Source organism: Cupressus sempervirens, chromosome 8 (genome assembly GCF_028749045.1).
Source record: "Cupressus sempervirens isolate cs-2001-9-10 chromosome 8, ASM2874904v1, whole genome shotgun sequence".
NCBI classification, from domain to species: domain Eukaryota; kingdom Viridiplantae; phylum Streptophyta; class Pinopsida; order Cupressales; family Cupressaceae; genus Cupressus; species Cupressus sempervirens.
Window position 1 is genome coordinate 266,187,851 of NC_143125.1, and position 19,057 is coordinate 266,206,907.

The 19,057-nt window shown below is 34.4% G+C and overlaps 1 protein-coding gene across 1 annotated transcript in view; it reads left to right on the forward strand.

Annotated features, from left to right (window-relative positions):
• The first annotated feature begins 1,216 nt into the window (after nucleotides 1-1,216).
• MK (mevalonate kinase) overlaps nucleotides 1,217-19,057 on the forward strand; it is a 77,525-nt gene continuing 59,684 nt past the window's right edge. Inside the window, exons 1-3 of the mRNA XM_089797420.1 lie at nucleotides 1,217-1,514; nucleotides 3,101-3,353; nucleotides 3,567-3,820. Coding sequence (XP_089653546.1) covers nucleotides 1,361-1,514; nucleotides 3,101-3,353; nucleotides 3,567-3,820 — 661 coding nt within the window. The 5' untranslated portion in view covers nucleotides 1,217-1,360. The remainder of the gene's footprint in view (nucleotides 1,515-3,100; nucleotides 3,354-3,566; nucleotides 3,821-19,057) is intronic.

Here is a 19,057-nt window from a genome sequence, read left to right on the forward strand (position 1 = left end):
AATTATGCAATTGCATATAGAGAGTTGACCTTTTGGGCACTTAAACGGTCATATCTTTTGACCGACAAGTTTGATAAAGCCCTGAGATATACCAAATCAAAGGGAAAATTGAAAACAAGGGATTGAACAAAACCAAAAGACAAAAAGCAAACAAACACACATTAAAAAATGCGAAAAATGACATTGAAGGCTTCAAAAATCAAGTATAGACTTAATAAAATTTTAAAAAATAAATGAAAAAGACTTGATGAAAGCCTTCAATAAAAGAGTTCATTACATGAATTGGGGTTGATTGATTAATCAATGTTAGCTAATTAAATAATGAACTAACCTTAGAGAAATGAGAAACTAAGTTGAAAAGTTTTGTATTGTTACTTATATTTTGTGGTGACAAAATGCAGTACAACATACACCAACTCTTCATGGGCTTGAAGCATGAGCATTAACAATTTAATTGAGAAGTTTCAAACTTGTGATCACAAGTGATTAGCAAGGGCATACTGCTACTAATTGTAATGCCCCAATTTGATTTGAACCTTGGTGACTACAACAACAATTTTACGATTTAATTATCACACTATGCGATATGTTAGATCTACTTTGTAACTAGTTATTGTTTACATTTTTTTTTTTCCTTTATTTAAAAAAGCATTCCAACTATTATCAACAAGTTGATACAAGTTAATTTGAATCTGTCTATTTCTTATCAAACAAAAATAAAAATTGTTATAATTTGGACTTAGTAGAGATAGAATAAGATAACACCATGAAGTGCTTGACTTATAGCAACATACAAATTAAATACACTAGTATCTTGAAATTCAATCATTATCTCTTATTTGAAAATTAAAAATTAACAAAAACTATAATTTTGTTTGGATCAAAGTCCACAATAGAAAATCAAATATAAACATAAAATTAATTATATAAAATATTTATCTATCTTTTAATCTGATAAATTACCTAACCTTATAATCAAGCTACTACAACCGTCCGTTTATTTACAATAAAACAAATTTAAAAGACTTAACCTATCCCTACTTATTGTTAACCCTTCACCTATCCATGAAAAATGTGTTAAAGCACACTACTGCTCATTAAGTCAATAAATTTGACTTGATCCATGAAAAATGTGTGAAATCAAGCTCCTCCCGATCAAGTCAATAAATTTGACTCCTGTCCACATTAAAATTCAGACACACGAGCGTTTGAACCCATTGCTTCAGATCAAACAAACGTGCCAAAAGATTCCTTGATGGAGAGAGCTGATGCAAAGTAAGTTTTTCCACTTTTGCTAGGAAAGGAAGGGTCGAAGGGAGACTTATAACAGGGCTGCCTGCTTGGGAGCATTGCGGGAATAATGGAAAATTTCACAGAAGTGTCGGGGCGTGCACCTGGAAAAGTTATTCTCTGTGGAGAGCATGCTGTAGTCCATGGATCCGCTGCGTTGGCTGCGTCTTTAGGTCTTTACACACAAGTGCGGATTCAAAGATCCAATTCTAATTCTGTTGCAGGTAAAATTATTCTTGTGCGGGTCAAGCTTTCAGTTGCATTTAATGCTCGGTTTTTCCAATACCTCTATAATCCTTTCATGGTTCTGAACTGTTTTCCAGTACGCATTTCATTATTATGATAAAGTTCTATTTCTTTTTGTTGTTCTGGTATTCTTGAGCGTTCTCTGCCTTTCATTAACTGCCCTTGTCAATTGGTTTAAGATTCTTGGCGGTTTTTTCTATGGTCATTTCGTTTGAACTTGGATTTTAGTTGTCTTTGATGCCTGCATCATATGTGGGTGATCTTGATATAATCTCCCTTTGACCCATTTGGTTTGTACACCGAGTTTATGTATACACGATTGACGCATACATACACTCGCAGTTCTCTGCTGTTTTGCTCTCAACAAGGAGGCTTCATTATGGTATGATGATGATATCAATCCTTGAAATATTTAATTCCTGGCATTATCATTGAAGAATTTTGACGTGGTTATAGGCCTATACTATTCAAATCAACCCAGAGTTTTGAAGTGTCAAGCTTGTGTGAATAAATCTGCGCGCATTTGCATATTGATGGTGCTGATTGACCATGACCAATGAATTAATCATTGACAAAGCCGAGATGTTGTACAAGCTCTTAATTATTGGTGTATGTAAAGCTTTCATTGCATTCCAAACTCTTATTTGGCAATGCCGAAGTGATCTATTTGCGTTTCTAAAGTGTTTTCCTCTTTACTTGTTTTATTATTGGAATGGATTGCTAATGTCATTGGTCGAATAATCTTGCAGTCATCTTCATTGCATTTAGTGGCCAGTGTAGACAGTCTAATTGCTAACTCCATCTATTTTTCCCTCTTCAATTAGCCAATTTTTGGCACTTTAGGATTTGTTTATTTTTTTTTATTAATTTATCAAGAATGTAGGAATCGGGTATAGCACTCCCCTTATAAACTGCAGTGCGCTGGATTTTTTTTTTTTAATGTGATCAGTGATGCTTGCATGACACTCCCTCCGATACCATGTTGGTGGGTAGACTTAACCTCGCGACCTCATGCTTTACCTCAAGGAGTTCTCACCAATTGAACCAGGCCACCAGCCATTACACTTCAGAATATTAATGTTTAAAGTTATTAAAATTAAATCAATTGTGTACACCCTTTGTTTGTTATCCTGCTGTATGTCTTTTGTACCTGTTGTATGAGCATGCATAAATGTTGTTTATGTCAATGACAGTGTTATGACATTTGCTATACTCTGCTCCTTTTGGTTCTTAAAGGAACTTGTTTAATGGTATGATCCCCTATCACTAAATTCATTCTGATTTCTACACACGGGGAACAGACATTATCTTCTGTGGGATTTGAGTCCCGACTAGGCAAGTGAAATACCAAAACTTGTCTGTGAAATTCTGTAACTATTTCCTCATTACCAAGATGTACCTCAAGACTATGAGTGTTAGTTATCCCATACTTGGGAATTCTCTAATCAAACTGAATATTTAACTACTTCAAGTTTATATGCTGTTGACTTTTTTAGATGAAGACTTCTACTAGTTCTTGGGATTGATGCTTTGCCATTTGACACCTCCTTATGACCATATGCAGCTGACCCAAATGGCCATTTGGCTATTAATTTGATAGACATGAAAGTGTCTTTGACATGGCCAATTCAAAGGCTGGAAGCTGCTTTTCAATCTCTGGATAGTTTTGTTCCAGATCCCCTCTACACCAAACCGTGTTCTTCAGAGTTTATGCAGTGTGTTGCAGCCCTAGTCAATGAGGAAGAGTTTCCAGAAGCTATAATGGGTGTCGCAGAAGGAGTTTCATCATTTTTATTCCTATATATCTCCATTATTGGGTAGGCTTTGGTATTGCCATCGGCTAATTGTGTTTTTTTTTCAATATTTGTTATAATAGAATGTTTTGGTTAGATATCTCTTTTTTTTCTGCCTCTTTACAGTTTTAGAGTGATGCAAACCATTGTAGTTGAATGTGAAACAAATGTAACCTTTTTAATAAATATCATCTATTATATAATATACTTGTTTTCATCTAACATTATCATCATCAGGTTTAAGCCTGCCACAGTGACTGTAACTTCAGATTTACCTTTAGGGTCAGGATTGGGATCTTCTGCTGCTTTTTGTGTAGCAATATCTGGTGCTGTGCTTGCTTTATCTGGTGCATTACATATGGATACTCATCAAGATGTGTGGTTGAGCTTGGATGAAAGCAAGCAAGAGATAGTGAACAAGTGGGCTTTTGAAGGAGAAAAAATCATCCATGGAAGACCTTCAGGCATCGACAATACTGTCAGTACATTTGGTATGTAAACGATTAAAAAGTTAATTGTTGATACAAATTGAAATGGTTTATTTGTTAGATTAGAGTAGTTACTTGCAATAGCACATAAATTGTTAGTTCTACATATGCTTATTCCTTCATCCATGATGCTACATGTAGATCCTGAGCAATTAACACATAAATTGTTAGTTCTACATATGCTTATTCCTTCATCCGTGATGCTACATGCAGATTCTTAAGATAAACAGATAAATCGAACCACAAGATAATCAAATATTATTCCCAATACCTGTAAGAAATATGTACAAAAACCCCTTGAATATGTTGTTATTGTAAAGACCAGAGGCCCTTGTAGTTAAACATTTCGAAAAGCAGTGAACTGGAGGATTAAAACTACACAATTAAATCTGGAAATTTGAATGTTGACTGGGTCATTTCTGAAGCAATTTCCGTATGGTAGCAAAAAAAAAAGTTGTGTGTGTGAGAGTGAGTGAGAGAGAGAGTATTCTATTAGATTGTACCTCATGCAATATGATTAAATTTATTCATTCATTAACGATAGATAGTCTACAAAAGCTAAGGCTTTAATTATGCTGATGTTTTTCCTAAGTAACCATTTGGTTATGAATAGAGGGGGCGGGCGGTGGTTCATGTTACTGTAAATAGAGTCATTATCAAACTAGTTAGTGTTGAAGTATAGCACTAGTCAAAGTGATATACTCGTTACATTGAGTATTTGTATTCATGATTTATATGAACATTGTTTTATGTCTCATATTACTGATATATATATATATATATATATATATATATATATATATATACATGTGTGTGTGTGTGTGTCTTACATAAGCTACAAGACATGACCTTGTTGTAGCCTCTGTTGGATTGATTTTATTAAAGCTACCTCTTTGATGATAAATTGTCCTTAAGATAAGTATCTTATATATATAATATATATTATATATGTAATATAATATATATTATATATTGTGCATATATATATGTGTGTGTGTGTGTGTGTGTGTGTGTGTGTGATATGTAATATAATATGTATTATATATATTATGCATTATATATTATTATATAATAATATAATATTATATTACATATATGGTTAATATATTAATATCATATATGTATGTTAAAGGTGAGTTATACATATAGTTATTTATAAACTAAATGGTGATTAACCATAGAGACATGTCTCTTCATATCTCTTGAAGAGACATGTCTCCTTCTCTCATATTTATATGAGATCCAAATCTGCATTTGGAAATCATCAATTACAATGGCAATGATTATACATTTGTAGAAATGATCTTAGTTACTTTAACATGGTATCAGAGCGGGATTGCAAATGTATTGGTTAAGAATTCAAATTATTTGGTGGCCTATACATGAAGGTGGTTTGTCAACATTATATTGAAACATTACAGACATGAAGCGTTCTTTCGAGTGGTGCAAAAAGATGTCGATTTGGGAGAGAATTATTAAGAATATCTATCAATTAATTCATAAACCACGTGGAATGTATACATGAGAGAACAATGTAGGTTATAGAAAAGAATTGGAGTACATAGTAGACAGTATTATGTGGCTCCTACCAATCTTATTTGATGTCGCACAACATACTTAATGAATTCAATGATAGACATATAGTATTCAATAGATACAAACCTTTGTATTTATCAACATCTTTCATATATGCCATCCAAGTGCAAATGCTGCCTATAACATTGTTTGTTTCATTAGCCAATGCTATCATTTACATCTGATCAAATCGATTTGAGCATAGATAAGAAACATAGTAGCCAAAGTTCGATCGACATGCATCTCTGACTTGCATATCAGATCTCCCTCAAAATTGAGGAGCCAACACCACTTTGTGTTATACAATTTGTAAACATTTGCCATCAACAATCTATCCTTGGTCTCTACGAATGTGTTGGCCACTCATCCTCCTACCCTCTGAGTTCCATGTTGATGATTTGAGTGGCACATTGTCCATGCCAACACACCATTGGAACAATTATTTTTTCAAACCCAGATCGAGCCAATTTTGGTAAAGATCCCACCCATTTTGTGTGTCTCTCGACATGGCCGGGGCAGACACCAACAAGATAAGGGTGCTTGTCACCCACCTACATGGCAGAGATAGTAATTGTGAAATCAGTAATGTTGGAAGGATTCGGTAAACCAAATTGGTCTTGAAGAGATGCGATAATGAGAAGAGTTAGTTGTGAGAAAATTGCACATTAGTTACAATTTTCTTAAAACAAGTTATATCTTGAAGCTAAGGGAGTCAACATGTAAGACAATTTTATTGCAATGATATTTAACAGAGATATAAGGTTAACAAAGTTGAGAGGTTACATCCCATCGTGATGCTAAATACTGATAACGAGGGGTTATGGTAGATGATAAACAAGTAGAACAAATAAAGATGTTTGTCAAGGGTATGGGCCGTAGGAATAAATAGATGGAGAAAGGTAAAATCAGGTATTGTTATATTTGTTTGGTATATATCATTATATTTAATTTAATTTAATTTAGAAACATAGCATTATCGTATTCCTTTATGAATATATATAATGAAGAATTATATATATTTAAATAGTTAAAAGGACATATAATTGTTATTAGAATAATAACATTAATTTTGACTATTATCATTACAATCATTCATTTTTAATTTGTATATTATGGTGAGATAATATAAACCTAAATATGTGATCTCTTGTAATGGATATTTATGTCTTTTGATTTCATATCTAATTTGATAAGGAAATATGTATATATGGAAATAAAAAAAATACATGAAAATTAAAAGTACTAAACTGGATCAAGTATTGTCTATAAGAGATTATCCTTTGATTACAAGAGATAATTATTTTTTGATTATTATGTATTGAGAAATATCTTTCTTACTTATATTTCTATACATAAAAGCTATGTCCCTTGATCTTTTCCTTCGAGAGTGTTATTTTAGGAAAAAGAGGGAGATTGATATTTCAGGCAACTTTGGAAGAGGAGCAGATAGATGATATATGATTCAGTCAATCTTCGGTGATCTCGATCATATTGATTTAGAGGGAGTAAACTGTGTTGTGATAGAGTCTTCAATGATCGATAAATTGTAATAGTCTAGAGGACTATAATTCATTCAACTATGTGATCTTAATGGACCTACCCCTTGTGTATATGATATGAAAGTGACAGTTTGTGTTAGCTTCTACTATAAGATTGTCTGGAGCTTCAGTGGATGAAACGAGCAAGTTGAAACTTAGAAAGAAGTCGTCAAATTTGATGTGATGTGAAAGTGTTCAATGATATAAGAGTGGGAACTTTAGAAAATGAGATATTACATGACCCTCATGGTAGATAAGTACTTGTATCTTTTACATTTATCTATTCATTTATTTGTAATTCTATACATACTATAAGGGTTAGTTGCTTTGATGTTTTCCTTTATGCTTGAGGATATTCTTACAGGAAAAGACGGTTAGTACTTTACATATGCTACCAAATATTGTGCAGACTAAATCTAATGATAGTAGTTTCAAAGACCCTGATGATTAAGATGGGGCTTTTGAAGAAAACATCTTTGATGATTAAGATTATGAGATTCTTCTACATTAAGAGGGAGTATGACACTTCTTTGATGGCAATATAGGAGCTTAGAAGATTGATACTCAGAGGGAGTCTAGAAATACATGTGGGTGGCTGCATGATGTGATGAGCCTACTCTTATGTATATTATGAGGAAGTGATGAATTATCACCAGAAAATCAGACAATTGATTCAGAGTGAGTTTGATAGGCATCCTTGGGTGAAGAGAATTTGAGGAAGTAACTAGAGGACCTAGCTTGCCAGGATCGATGTTTAGAGGGAGAAATTTTGAGATGCAATTCTTTGTGGATGATATCTTCTCTATGAGGAGAAGTTTTAAGGGAAATCCTTTATAATACGCTCTCCTCTATGAGAGAAGTATGAGGTGAAAACCCTTTGTACCACCCTCTAATTTGGTTCATGGTGTTTACTATTTCACATATGATATGTAATTAAAGGTGACAATCGTTCATTGACATATATAAACAGAAGGTAACCATTATAAGGTGACAATCTTAGAAATGGTAGACCTATTATCATGGTTCTTTGGGCCAGATTTTGCCGGACACCATGATAATGAACAAACAGAAGGTAATCTTTGTAGGATGATGATCTTGCAACTGATAGGCCTGTTATGGACAATTAGAGATCATAGATAACGTATCTATTATGATTACTCTAGATATTGTTTCGGACAGTTAGAGCAGATAATATATGTTATGATAGTGTGAGCAAATAATATATGTTATGATAGTGTTCATAACATTGTGATTGTAGTTATTTGACAAGTCACTATTTTAGAGTGTTAAAGTCAAATAATATGTTGTGTATAGATATCTTTGATTTTGATGTCTCATAAAATGTTTTTTGTTACTTCTCCGTTGCTAAGGGGGAGTGTTGAAGTATAACATCAGTCAAAGTGATATACTCATTACATTGAGTATTTATATTCATGATTTATATGAACATTATTTTATTGTCTCATATTACTGATAAGAATGAATATATATGTATGTATGTATGTATGTATGTATGTATGTGTGTGTATGACTTACATAAGCTATGAGACATGACCTTGTTGTAGCCTCTGTTGGATTGATTTTATTAAAGCTACTGCTTTGATGATAAATTGTCTTTTAGATAAAGTATCTTATATATATAATATATATTATATATGCAATATAATATATAATATATATTATGCATATTATATCTTATATATAATATATATATGATATATGTAATATAATATGTATTATATATATTATGCATTATATATTATTATATAATAATATAATAATATAATATTATATTACATATATGGTTAATATATTAATATCATATATATGTTAAAGGTGAGTTATACATATAGTTATTTATAAACGAAATGGTGATTAACCATAAGACATGTCTCTTCATGTCTCTTGAAGAGACATGCTTTCTTCTCTCATATTTATATGGGATCCAAATCTGCATTTGGAAATTATCAATTACAATGGCGATGATTATACATTTGCAGAAACGATCTTAGTTACTTTAACAGTTAGGATGTCATCATTCTAGGATTGACTTATTTACACTTAGCTTAAGTTTATATAGACTTCTTCACACATTTCTGTCACTTCATAGCACTAAGACATGTATTCTCATCACTTGAGACACCTATACCTATAGCATGCATACTTGCCAGTTGCCACATCTCACACACTTGTCAAGTGAGCTCACTAGTGTTGCACCTTTGATGCAAAGGGTTATCAATCTTTGACACCCAAAGTTTGTTCTTAAGATACTACACTATCTTGGCAAACGACTTTACAATTTTTCACCAACAAGAAATCCTCAATAAGACCTAATTGGTTCTTATTAAGACTTTTCAATATGTGATGGCATCTTCAACCACACAACAATTAATACACACTAGAGGATCTGCAGAAACCCTTTTTAACTTTGGAGAAATCAAGAGGTGCAAATTTTGTGAAACCCTCAATTTGTAGGGCATTTATTATTTAACAGTCATTTTCTTGACAATGTACGCACACGTACCTCAAAAACTCACACAAATGAAAGAAGTAAGACTTTTTCTTTTAAAGGGTTTTAAAAAAAATATAAAAAATATAACACTTCTATCAATTTTCATGAATTTTCAATTTTGGAATGCAAAGTTATGAATTTATTTTGTTCTTTGCAAACCCTAGCAGTCATAGACCTGCTCTCAGTAAAAAATGCCATATCTTACTTAACACAAATTGAAATATCTTCAAACCAATTGCATTTGGACCTAGAAACACAGCCCCACCTTTTTCAATTGGTTTCATCCCAATGTTGTACCATAAATGGCTGTACTAGCCATTTTCAGACTCAGAAATGCTGATAAAAGAGTCAACACAAGAAAAAACTGAATTTCTTATTCATGAAATCACTCCACCAGTTCTTGGAGCATATCATCATTCATTTCCCATTCATTTCCTGTCCATTCTGCATCAAGAAGAAGTTTCAAGTCTATTTTGCATCCAAAGCCCTAATTTAGTGTTGTACAATCTTTATGTTTTTACAAAATAATGTCCTTATTCAAAATAGGACTTCCAACCCCAAACATGGAAATGGCTTCTACCTAGACTGAATGGTCTTCCAGATCTTAAGACCTCTACAAAACAAATTCCAATCCTTACAAGCCAAAATTGCACTAGGAAATTCAAATTGTTTTTTTGATGGAAAACCATTAAATTTGAATTCCTAAATCTATCTACCTATCCTAACTCATTGAAATGACCTCAAAGATCCCCTAAGATCTACATCAACCCTAAACAAAACCTTAAAAATTAAAATGAAGACAAAATGCATTAACAAAGGATGTTCCTACATCACTCCCCAAGGGAAATAAAGAACTGAGGTTCCATCGGAGAGTAGGTCTTCGATATCTATCATGGGCTGTATACCTGCTGCTGCATCAATAATGATGGTCTCTTTTTGTTCCTTCCAGTTGTGTTGTATTTGTTGTTGTTCTCTGGCCCCCTCTCGATCCTCTTTATGGTTGGCTTATTGGCTCTATGTTGCTTGACTTTCACTCTTTTGTTCCACTTTTCATTCTGGTATCTTCTCCATCTTATTGCCTTCTCAGCTGCAAGACTCCAAAATTCCATATCTCTTTCATATGCGACATCACTGCTGTCAATTTCTTCACATTTTCTCCACTTGTGCATTGTCTTCGTATCACCATGCCCTTTGTTATCATCTTCCTCTATTTCTGCCCCATGCTTTACTATCCGCATGTAGGTTTCCATCTTCTTGGACTGATGCCTTTCTATTCCTACACTTGGCCTATCCTCTTCTCTCCTTTAAAACTTTGTTATATTATCTGTCCTTGGTGTTAATTTGTTGTCATAGACTTTAGTCTTTCTACAGTTGGTGTCCTTTGCCAATATGCTACTATATATCCTTGATTGACTAATTTATTTTTCTTCTCTTGCAGGTCAACATTTTTATTTCCACACAGAGAACCAAAATCATCATTTCAATTTATTAATACCACTTCAAGAATCTTCTGTCCAGATGTGCCTCCATCATTGATTTTACCGTTTACCATCTCTTCCTTATTGTAGACTTGCTTCCTTTCTTCAATCGCTCTTTCAACATCTATAGGCAACTTGCAATGTACCCTGGTTGCAAACTGTTTTCTTTTGTCCTCTTGGCATGCTGTTGCAACTTGCTTTCTTTCTTTCTGAACAATCATCTTTATGGGCCACTTCTTCTTCTTGCTCATTAGCCAATACCCAACACATTCTTGGAATCCTTCCAAAGACACAAGCTTAATATCTTTCCTCAACTCTGCATTTTTCTATCAAACTTGGCCTCTTGCTTCTTATCCATCTTCATGTTCTTTTTCTTCTTAATACTTTCCTTCTGAGTTTGTTTCTGCATCTTGCTATGTTTGTTCTTCTTGTCTTCTTCCTGTGATACCTCACCTAGGGCTTTCTTTTCTTTTCTTCCTTGCCCAGTCTTTTGGTATCCAGGCTCTTCTCACCAATTGTAAATCTGCAACACACATACTGAACCAAATGCCAATCAACAATATTAATTTCTCCTTTTGGGAAATAATACCAAAACTGTTGCAGAGTATTATCAATCTTGGATACAAAGTTTGGTCTCAGGATACTGCCCTATCTTGGCAAGCAACTTTGCAATCTTCTCACCAACTAGAAATCCTCAGTAGGACCTAATGGGTTCTTAATAAGACTTTTCAATACGTGATGCCTTGTTCAACCTCACAACAGTTAATGCACAATAGAGGATCTGTACAAACCCTTTTTACACTTTGGAGAAATCAAAAGTTACAAATTTTGCGAAACCCTCAACTTGTAGGGCATTTAATAGTCATTTTCATGACAATGAACACACACAAACCTCAAAACAAGCATCACACGAATGAAGGTAAGACTTTTTCTTTAAAGGGTTTATAAAACATATAAAATCAGAACTTTTTACCAAATTTCATGAATTTTCAACAGTGGAATGCAAGGTTATGAATTTAATTTGTTTGTTGGAAACCCTAGCACTGTCATGTTGATGTTTGGCAGCTTCAGTTGGATAAATTACGAGACTAAAGTGCAAATATATATATGTGTGTGTGTGTGTGTGTGTGTGTGATATAATATATATCTGTATATTAATAAAATAATGTACTATTATGTGAGATATTATTATTTGTTATTATATTAATATCCAATCATTGAATAGGCATGTCCCATGAAGGGACATGTCGCTTCATACCCTTTGCTCATTATAAATTAGAGATTGCTGCCTTTTGGAACACATATACCTCAAAGGCAGTGCAACTACATTTGCAGTGATCCACATAACTTTAACATGGTATCAAAGCGAACAAGTTGCAAATGTAAACAAGTGTTTGAAGACAGTATAGGAGGAGATAAATTAAAGAGAGTCAAAAGCTATCAAAATACAGAGGCAGTCAGTAGCACCTGCTACTCGTGTGCTTGTGCACCTCAGTGAATGCCCACAGCCTGAACTTGACCCTGTGATCTAGTTCAATTTGATCACGAGGGCATTGTGCACAGTCACCGAGCAGATCAAGCATCCGGGTTCATGCAGAATTCTATACAACAAGAGGGAGAAGTTCAATAGATAATCCTAAACGATAATTAGATCACTCTCTGACATAAATACTGGCAGGCTTGGGAAATCTCTTCAAATCCATTGATCATCTTGACAAGGGATAATGCCCGATTCACAAAAAACATTGTCTTGGCGAATGTCGATACCGAGTTTGATGTTAATCATGGAGGAGTATGTAGCTCTATTTAGAAAGGAGTTAAGAGAAAGGTAAATTCATTATGTGCATACTTTGCCTATTTGGAGCTGAGTAGATCCTATGGAGTGACCAAGGCCATATACTTGTAAGTCTATCTGTTTGTATCATGTTTCATGAGAAAAGAGTTTACCCACAAATGAGATTAAGCATACAAATAAAAGTAGGTATTGCATAAAAAGGGAGTCTCAGTAAATGAACAACACATTTCGTCCTTGGCAATAGTCAACCATGTCGGCCGGTGTAGGAGTAGGAAGCCCTATGTACTTCCGCTCGAGTTGCATACCCATATAGAGATAGTGAGGGGTGACTTGACATTCGATGGGGCTAACATTGGAGCAAGGTAAGTAGGCACGTGATTATGAGATATATCCCATTACGTATAGATGTAATTATTGTCATTAATTACTATTAGATTGGTAGTAATTACTTATACATTTGTACTTTTAAATAATCTAAAGAATACTACCTAGATACACATGAATAAAAGGCTAAGTACAGGTCATGAGCACCCACTACCAATAAGAGGTATGAAGGTTGGTATATTAGTATATTATATGGTAAATTGTAAAGTCTAATGTTATTATGAGACATAGATAGAGTTCATAATAAAATAAAATATCTGTAAGGAGAGGACTAGATCTTATAATGAAAACTAACCTCCATATGATCTTATATAATAAAATATATTGATAAGCAAGTCAATATAATATATTACTAACTATGTCGAATAGTGGAATAGAATTAATTCATTATGAATTAAGTATAGAATCAAATTTTTAAATGTTCTTATAATTAAATAATATTATTATTGAGAATAATTGTTAATAGTGATTTTTATTATAAGAATTGTGTACCTTGATATTTTTCGAGGATTTATATCAGGAAGAAGGAGATTGAGATTTAGGGGGTAGATATGGTTCAGTCAACCTTCTGTGATCTCGGTCGTATTGATTCAGAGGGAGCAGACCATGTTGTGATTGATTCTCCAATGATCAATAAATTGTAGCGGTCAAGAGGACTGTGATTCGTGAATATACTTCATGAATGGTTGGGCCTAACCCCTGTGTACATTATGAGGAAGTGATGACTTCCAAATTATCACTTGTATCTGTAGAAGTTATTGAAAGGTGACGATCTTTCAATAACTTAACCTTCTATTGTGATAGACATTTTATGATGTCTAAAATAGATCATAATAGATTGTAAACTTGCATGGTGGATTAAGTTCCGTAAATAGACCATGGCCTTCTATTGTGATGGACATCTTATGATGTCTAAGCAGACCAAATTAGAAGATTACTTGCATGGTGGATTAAGTTTCTTAAACAGACCATGGCCTTCTATTGTGATGAACATCTTATGATGTCTATGCAGATCACAATAGAAGATTATTTGCATGGTGGATTAAGTTCCTTAAACAGATCATGGTTGTTCATATGGTAAGCATTATGAGAATGTGTGTGCACATACCTTATGAACATTTTGAGTACATGGTGAATGTTATGCAAATTGATGTTTAGGAGGCCATTACTCATAGTACTTGGTGAATATCTTGCAACTTGACATTCAAGAGGCCATTACTCGTAATATCATTACTCACAGTATTTGGTGAATATCATATGTTGATATCCTGGAGGCCAATACTCATGATATCATATGTGGTATCAAAATGTTGAATATCTTCTGATCAAAGATATTCTTATATTACATTGAGATAATATATGGTCGTGTGTTTATCCTCCCTAGCTAAGAGGGAGTGTTGATGTTTGGTAGCTTTAGTTGGATAAATTGAGACTAAAGTGCAATTATATGTATATGTTTGTGTGTGTGTGTGTGTGTGAGAGAGAGAGAGAGAGAGAGAGAGATTAATTAAATAATGTACTATTTTGTGAGATATTATTATTTGTTATTATATTAATATCTAATTATTAAATAGACATGTCCCATGGGACATGTCTCTTCATAGCCTTTGCTCATTATAAATTAGAGATTGCTGCCATTTGGACCACATATACCTCACAGGTAATGCAACTACATTTGCAGTGATCCACATAACTTTAACATGTCATAGACCTGCTCTCAGAAAATATCAAAAATGCCACAACTCCCTTAAAACAATTTGAGGTTTCTTCAAACCAATTGCATCTGGACCTGAAAACATAGCCCGAACTTTTCCCATTGGTTTTATCCCAATATTGTACTGTACATGGTTGTATTAGCATGTTTTCAAACTGAAAATGCTGGTAAAACAGCCATAAAACACAAAGCATATCTTCATACATTTCCAGTCCATTTCACACCAAGCAGTAGTTACAGTCGATTACAAATCTATTTCGCATCTAAAGCCCTAAGTAAGTGTTGTGCAATTTTTACTGTTTTTTTGGCAAAATAATCCTTTTCAAATTAGGATTTCCAACCAAAAACATGGAGATGACTTCTACCTAGACTAAATGGTCTTCTAGACCTTAGAAAATCTCTACATACCTAAATATCCAGGATGAGAAACAAATTTCGACCTTTATGAAGCAAAATTGCTCTAAGAAATCCAAAACTCAAATTGGTTTTTGACAGGAAAACATTAAATTCAAATTCCTAGACTTATCTACCCATCCTAACTCACTGAAATAGACCTCAAAGACCCCTTAAGACCTACATCGACCCAAATGAATGCCTTGAATATTAAAATGAACACAAAATGCATTAGCAAAAGATGCTCCTTCATCACCTTTGGAGGGGTGGCCAGTCATTTAGTCCTACCTTCCTACCTCCTCTCCCTTGCTGATGTGTAAGTTTTATCATTGTCTTTACATACTTTTCATTTATATGATATATATCTTTTGTGTTTATCATTTGATTAATGGAAGTTTGTATTCATGGCTTACTCCAGCATGGTATCTATAACAAACTCCATTATTTTTTTTTGAAATATGTCAATGAAAACCACAACACAAACCAAGCAACTGAAAATGCAAATAGAGTTTTTTCTGCTATGACAGAGTTTGATATGATATACAATATGGTTTATTTTTTCTGTTACGAGTCTAATAGGATTTAAAATATATCTCCTTTCAACTATTACACGTTTGTTGTGTATTTGCATCTTAGAAAAGAGGTTACATTTCACCAAAAAAAACATTCAAGTGAAATACACTTGAACAATTCTTGAAACAGAATATATCAGTTTAGTTGTAAGCCTCCTGTAGCAGATCTACAGAGGATTGAAGCTTGTTAATCTTCCCCAAATCACCATTCCACCTACATAAGATGACTTGCAGCTGCAGTAATGAACTCCCTGAGCATAAAATTTTATTCAGTACTGTCAAAAGGATCAAGAAACAACTTCAGGTCTGCTACCATTTTCATTAATTTCTCCCATTCAATCATGGCACTAACACTAGGTAATCAGCTTGAAACACTGCTAATACACCTCAAAACTTGGTAGTCTTCTGAGTCCTCAGGTTTGAAAACAACAAGAGGATGCCTCATGGATGAGTACTGATATGATCTCACAATGGTCTAGAATCCACTTTAAACATTCTGGGAAGTGACATAACAGGTCTGAAATGACAGAGCAAAACTGTTGCAGGTGTGATAAAAAGGTATAGTAGGGCCAAACAGTGACCATGAACTTACTTATTGATTCGGATGCAGATCCAGAAGCAGATGTGGGAAGCAAGTGCGAGATGCGCAATTTTTCTTTTGGGGGATGTAGCTGCATATATATATATGGTTGTACTATGTAAATGCAAAGAAATAAAAGAAATGATGGGGAGGATCCAACCACTGAGACCTAAAACAACTCTTTGTCTAGGTCCACACTAAGCTCACTCTCTCCTAGCTTCTTAGGGTCTCTTTCTTCACACCAACCTAAGGGATAATCACTCTCCTATCCTTCTTACTCTTTGATTCTCACCAGTCAGCTTAACATACTCTCCTACCCTTGCAAACACACCCTTGCACTAAGGGTGTCCAACTTACTATTCCAAGTAATCAGGACCTTCTCTGACCAAGTGAGCATTTCAAGGCTTCAGCACCACCCTTCCAAGTCTCTTGAGTTTTCTTGGTAGCCATATGTTCCCATTCCTTATTGATCTCTCCAAATCCACTATTTGACCTTGTAGCCCTTTTGCCCCCAATTAGGCCTCCTAATAGGGAATTTGATACTTCACTCCAAAAACTCCTTAACAAGCTCATAAACTAACTTGGTATCCTGATACCCTTTTGGGAAATCTCCAAGATTCAACTGGTCTAGGTTCCCCAACTCATTCGTACATCACTATGCCAAAATGACCCTATTTTTAAGGGTTTGCTGTAGTCAGTTTGTTTCTAGAGGGTTTGACTGACCAAGTGGATACAACCCTTACCCACATTCATTCCTAGGTTCCTTCACCCTATGGGCTACACAAAGTCCAAACTGATTGGCACAAACCAATCCATCTTCTCCATCTGTTTGCTCTTGCAATCACCAAGTCACCTTGTCGAGCACACTAGGGCTCGCCTAGGGCTAGGTGGCAAAAATAGTTATCCAACTCCACAAAACACAAAATTGCATATTTACAATGTATGTACCATGCTGTACTTGATTCCAAGTGGCCATGAGGATTCAACCATTGGAAGTCAAGTTAGAGCCATATTTTCCCAACTAACTCTGTACAAACCAGCAGACTGGCCAAAACAAGAGCAATTTCTAACTCCTATCAAAACCAATCAAATTGCATAAACAAGAATGGATTCAACAACAAGAACTAACTATCCATACAACAAAAACCCCTAGTTCAATTCATAGAAATTTGGAGTAGTTTTCAACCGTACTGTGGTAAAATTGCTTCAATATTTGCTTAAAACACACTCTGCCTCCGTACAATATCAATGCCAACCCCTGTCTTGGGCGTGGCATGGTCTTATATAAGCCTCTGCACGTGTGGCAGTTGTAAAAACTACCCAACAATGACTAGGTGCAAAGTTGCACAAAAGTTGTCATGACAATTTTGCAAAATTGAAAAGTTGTCATGAGCAACTTTTTGCTTTTTGCTTCCCACTCTTCCTAGGACTCCAAATGTGTCCAGTTTGATCCCTTAGGACTAAATAAGGAGATTTTACTTTGTTTCACCCATTTGTCAACCCCCTTGACCGGGTTTTCACTCCTAAGCAACATTTGCTCAACTATGTCCTATTTGAGTCCAAATGGTAAAGGCAACAACTCTTGCTAACCCCTCCTAACCTTACTTAAACACACCTCATGGACTAGCCTAAGTCCTTATTCTTCAATGGTTTGGCTGAGGCCATTTACAAGCCAAAATTTGAATAGGGAGAAGCCAAAATCCTACACGCTCTTGCACCAAGAATTATACAAAATTAAAACATTTGATAACTTGCAACTTTACCCATACATATTCAAATACTCAATAAGATTATAAAATATAAACCATATCAATGATATGAATATCATGTATGTCTATGTTCATGATCCCTGTGTAAATCAGCAAATCATCACAACTACAAAATTAGAATATAGTTCAGCATTTAGTGTTTATCAATCCAAATCTGTACCATATGGATTCGCAAGATACTCATCATCATCTCCATCTCCTCCAACTGCTGCAAGTTCAAGATCATTTGAACCAAAAATGGTTCCACTTGTGCTAGATACACCATGTGTCATAGTGTTATCAGCATCATCATCTGTGAATGTGGTAAGATCTTGAATCATTGCATCCAAGTTTGCACACTTAGGTTCTACATCCCAAAACTTCGCTGCCCCTTCCTTGTAGTGATCCTTCTTACATGACAAAAACCAAGTCTTCATCTTTTTTAGAGCCCAACCGGTTATGCTTTACTAAGTGGATAAAGGAGTATGTACTCCAATTCCTTTTCGCAGCAGAAGAACTTGCAATGTAGACAATGTTCGCAATTACAAAATTAATTATTAAGCTAAAACATAAAAATGAAACCCAATTTAAAGATTTGTAGAATACATGTGGTAAAAATAAAGTTAAAAACAAATAAAACTTACTTGAGAGAGGATTTTAATTGCGAGAGGTTGTAGATGCTTGAACAGTTCACAATAGAGGTATCATTGTGCGATAGCCCCCATGCCACATTGGTCCTTTATTACAAGAGAACTAAGTTTTGTTCCCGAAGCAAATAATCCGAATTCAGTCCTAACTTTTTTGTGAGTGTCATCATCTAGGAAGAGTCTTGCAAAAGCTTTGTGGAACCCATTAGCAACTTTTTCAATCACATATGGTGCTATTCTATCAAGCATACCAAGTACTTCCTCGCTATAGTACCTTGGAGATAAGACATATGCAAGGAGGTGC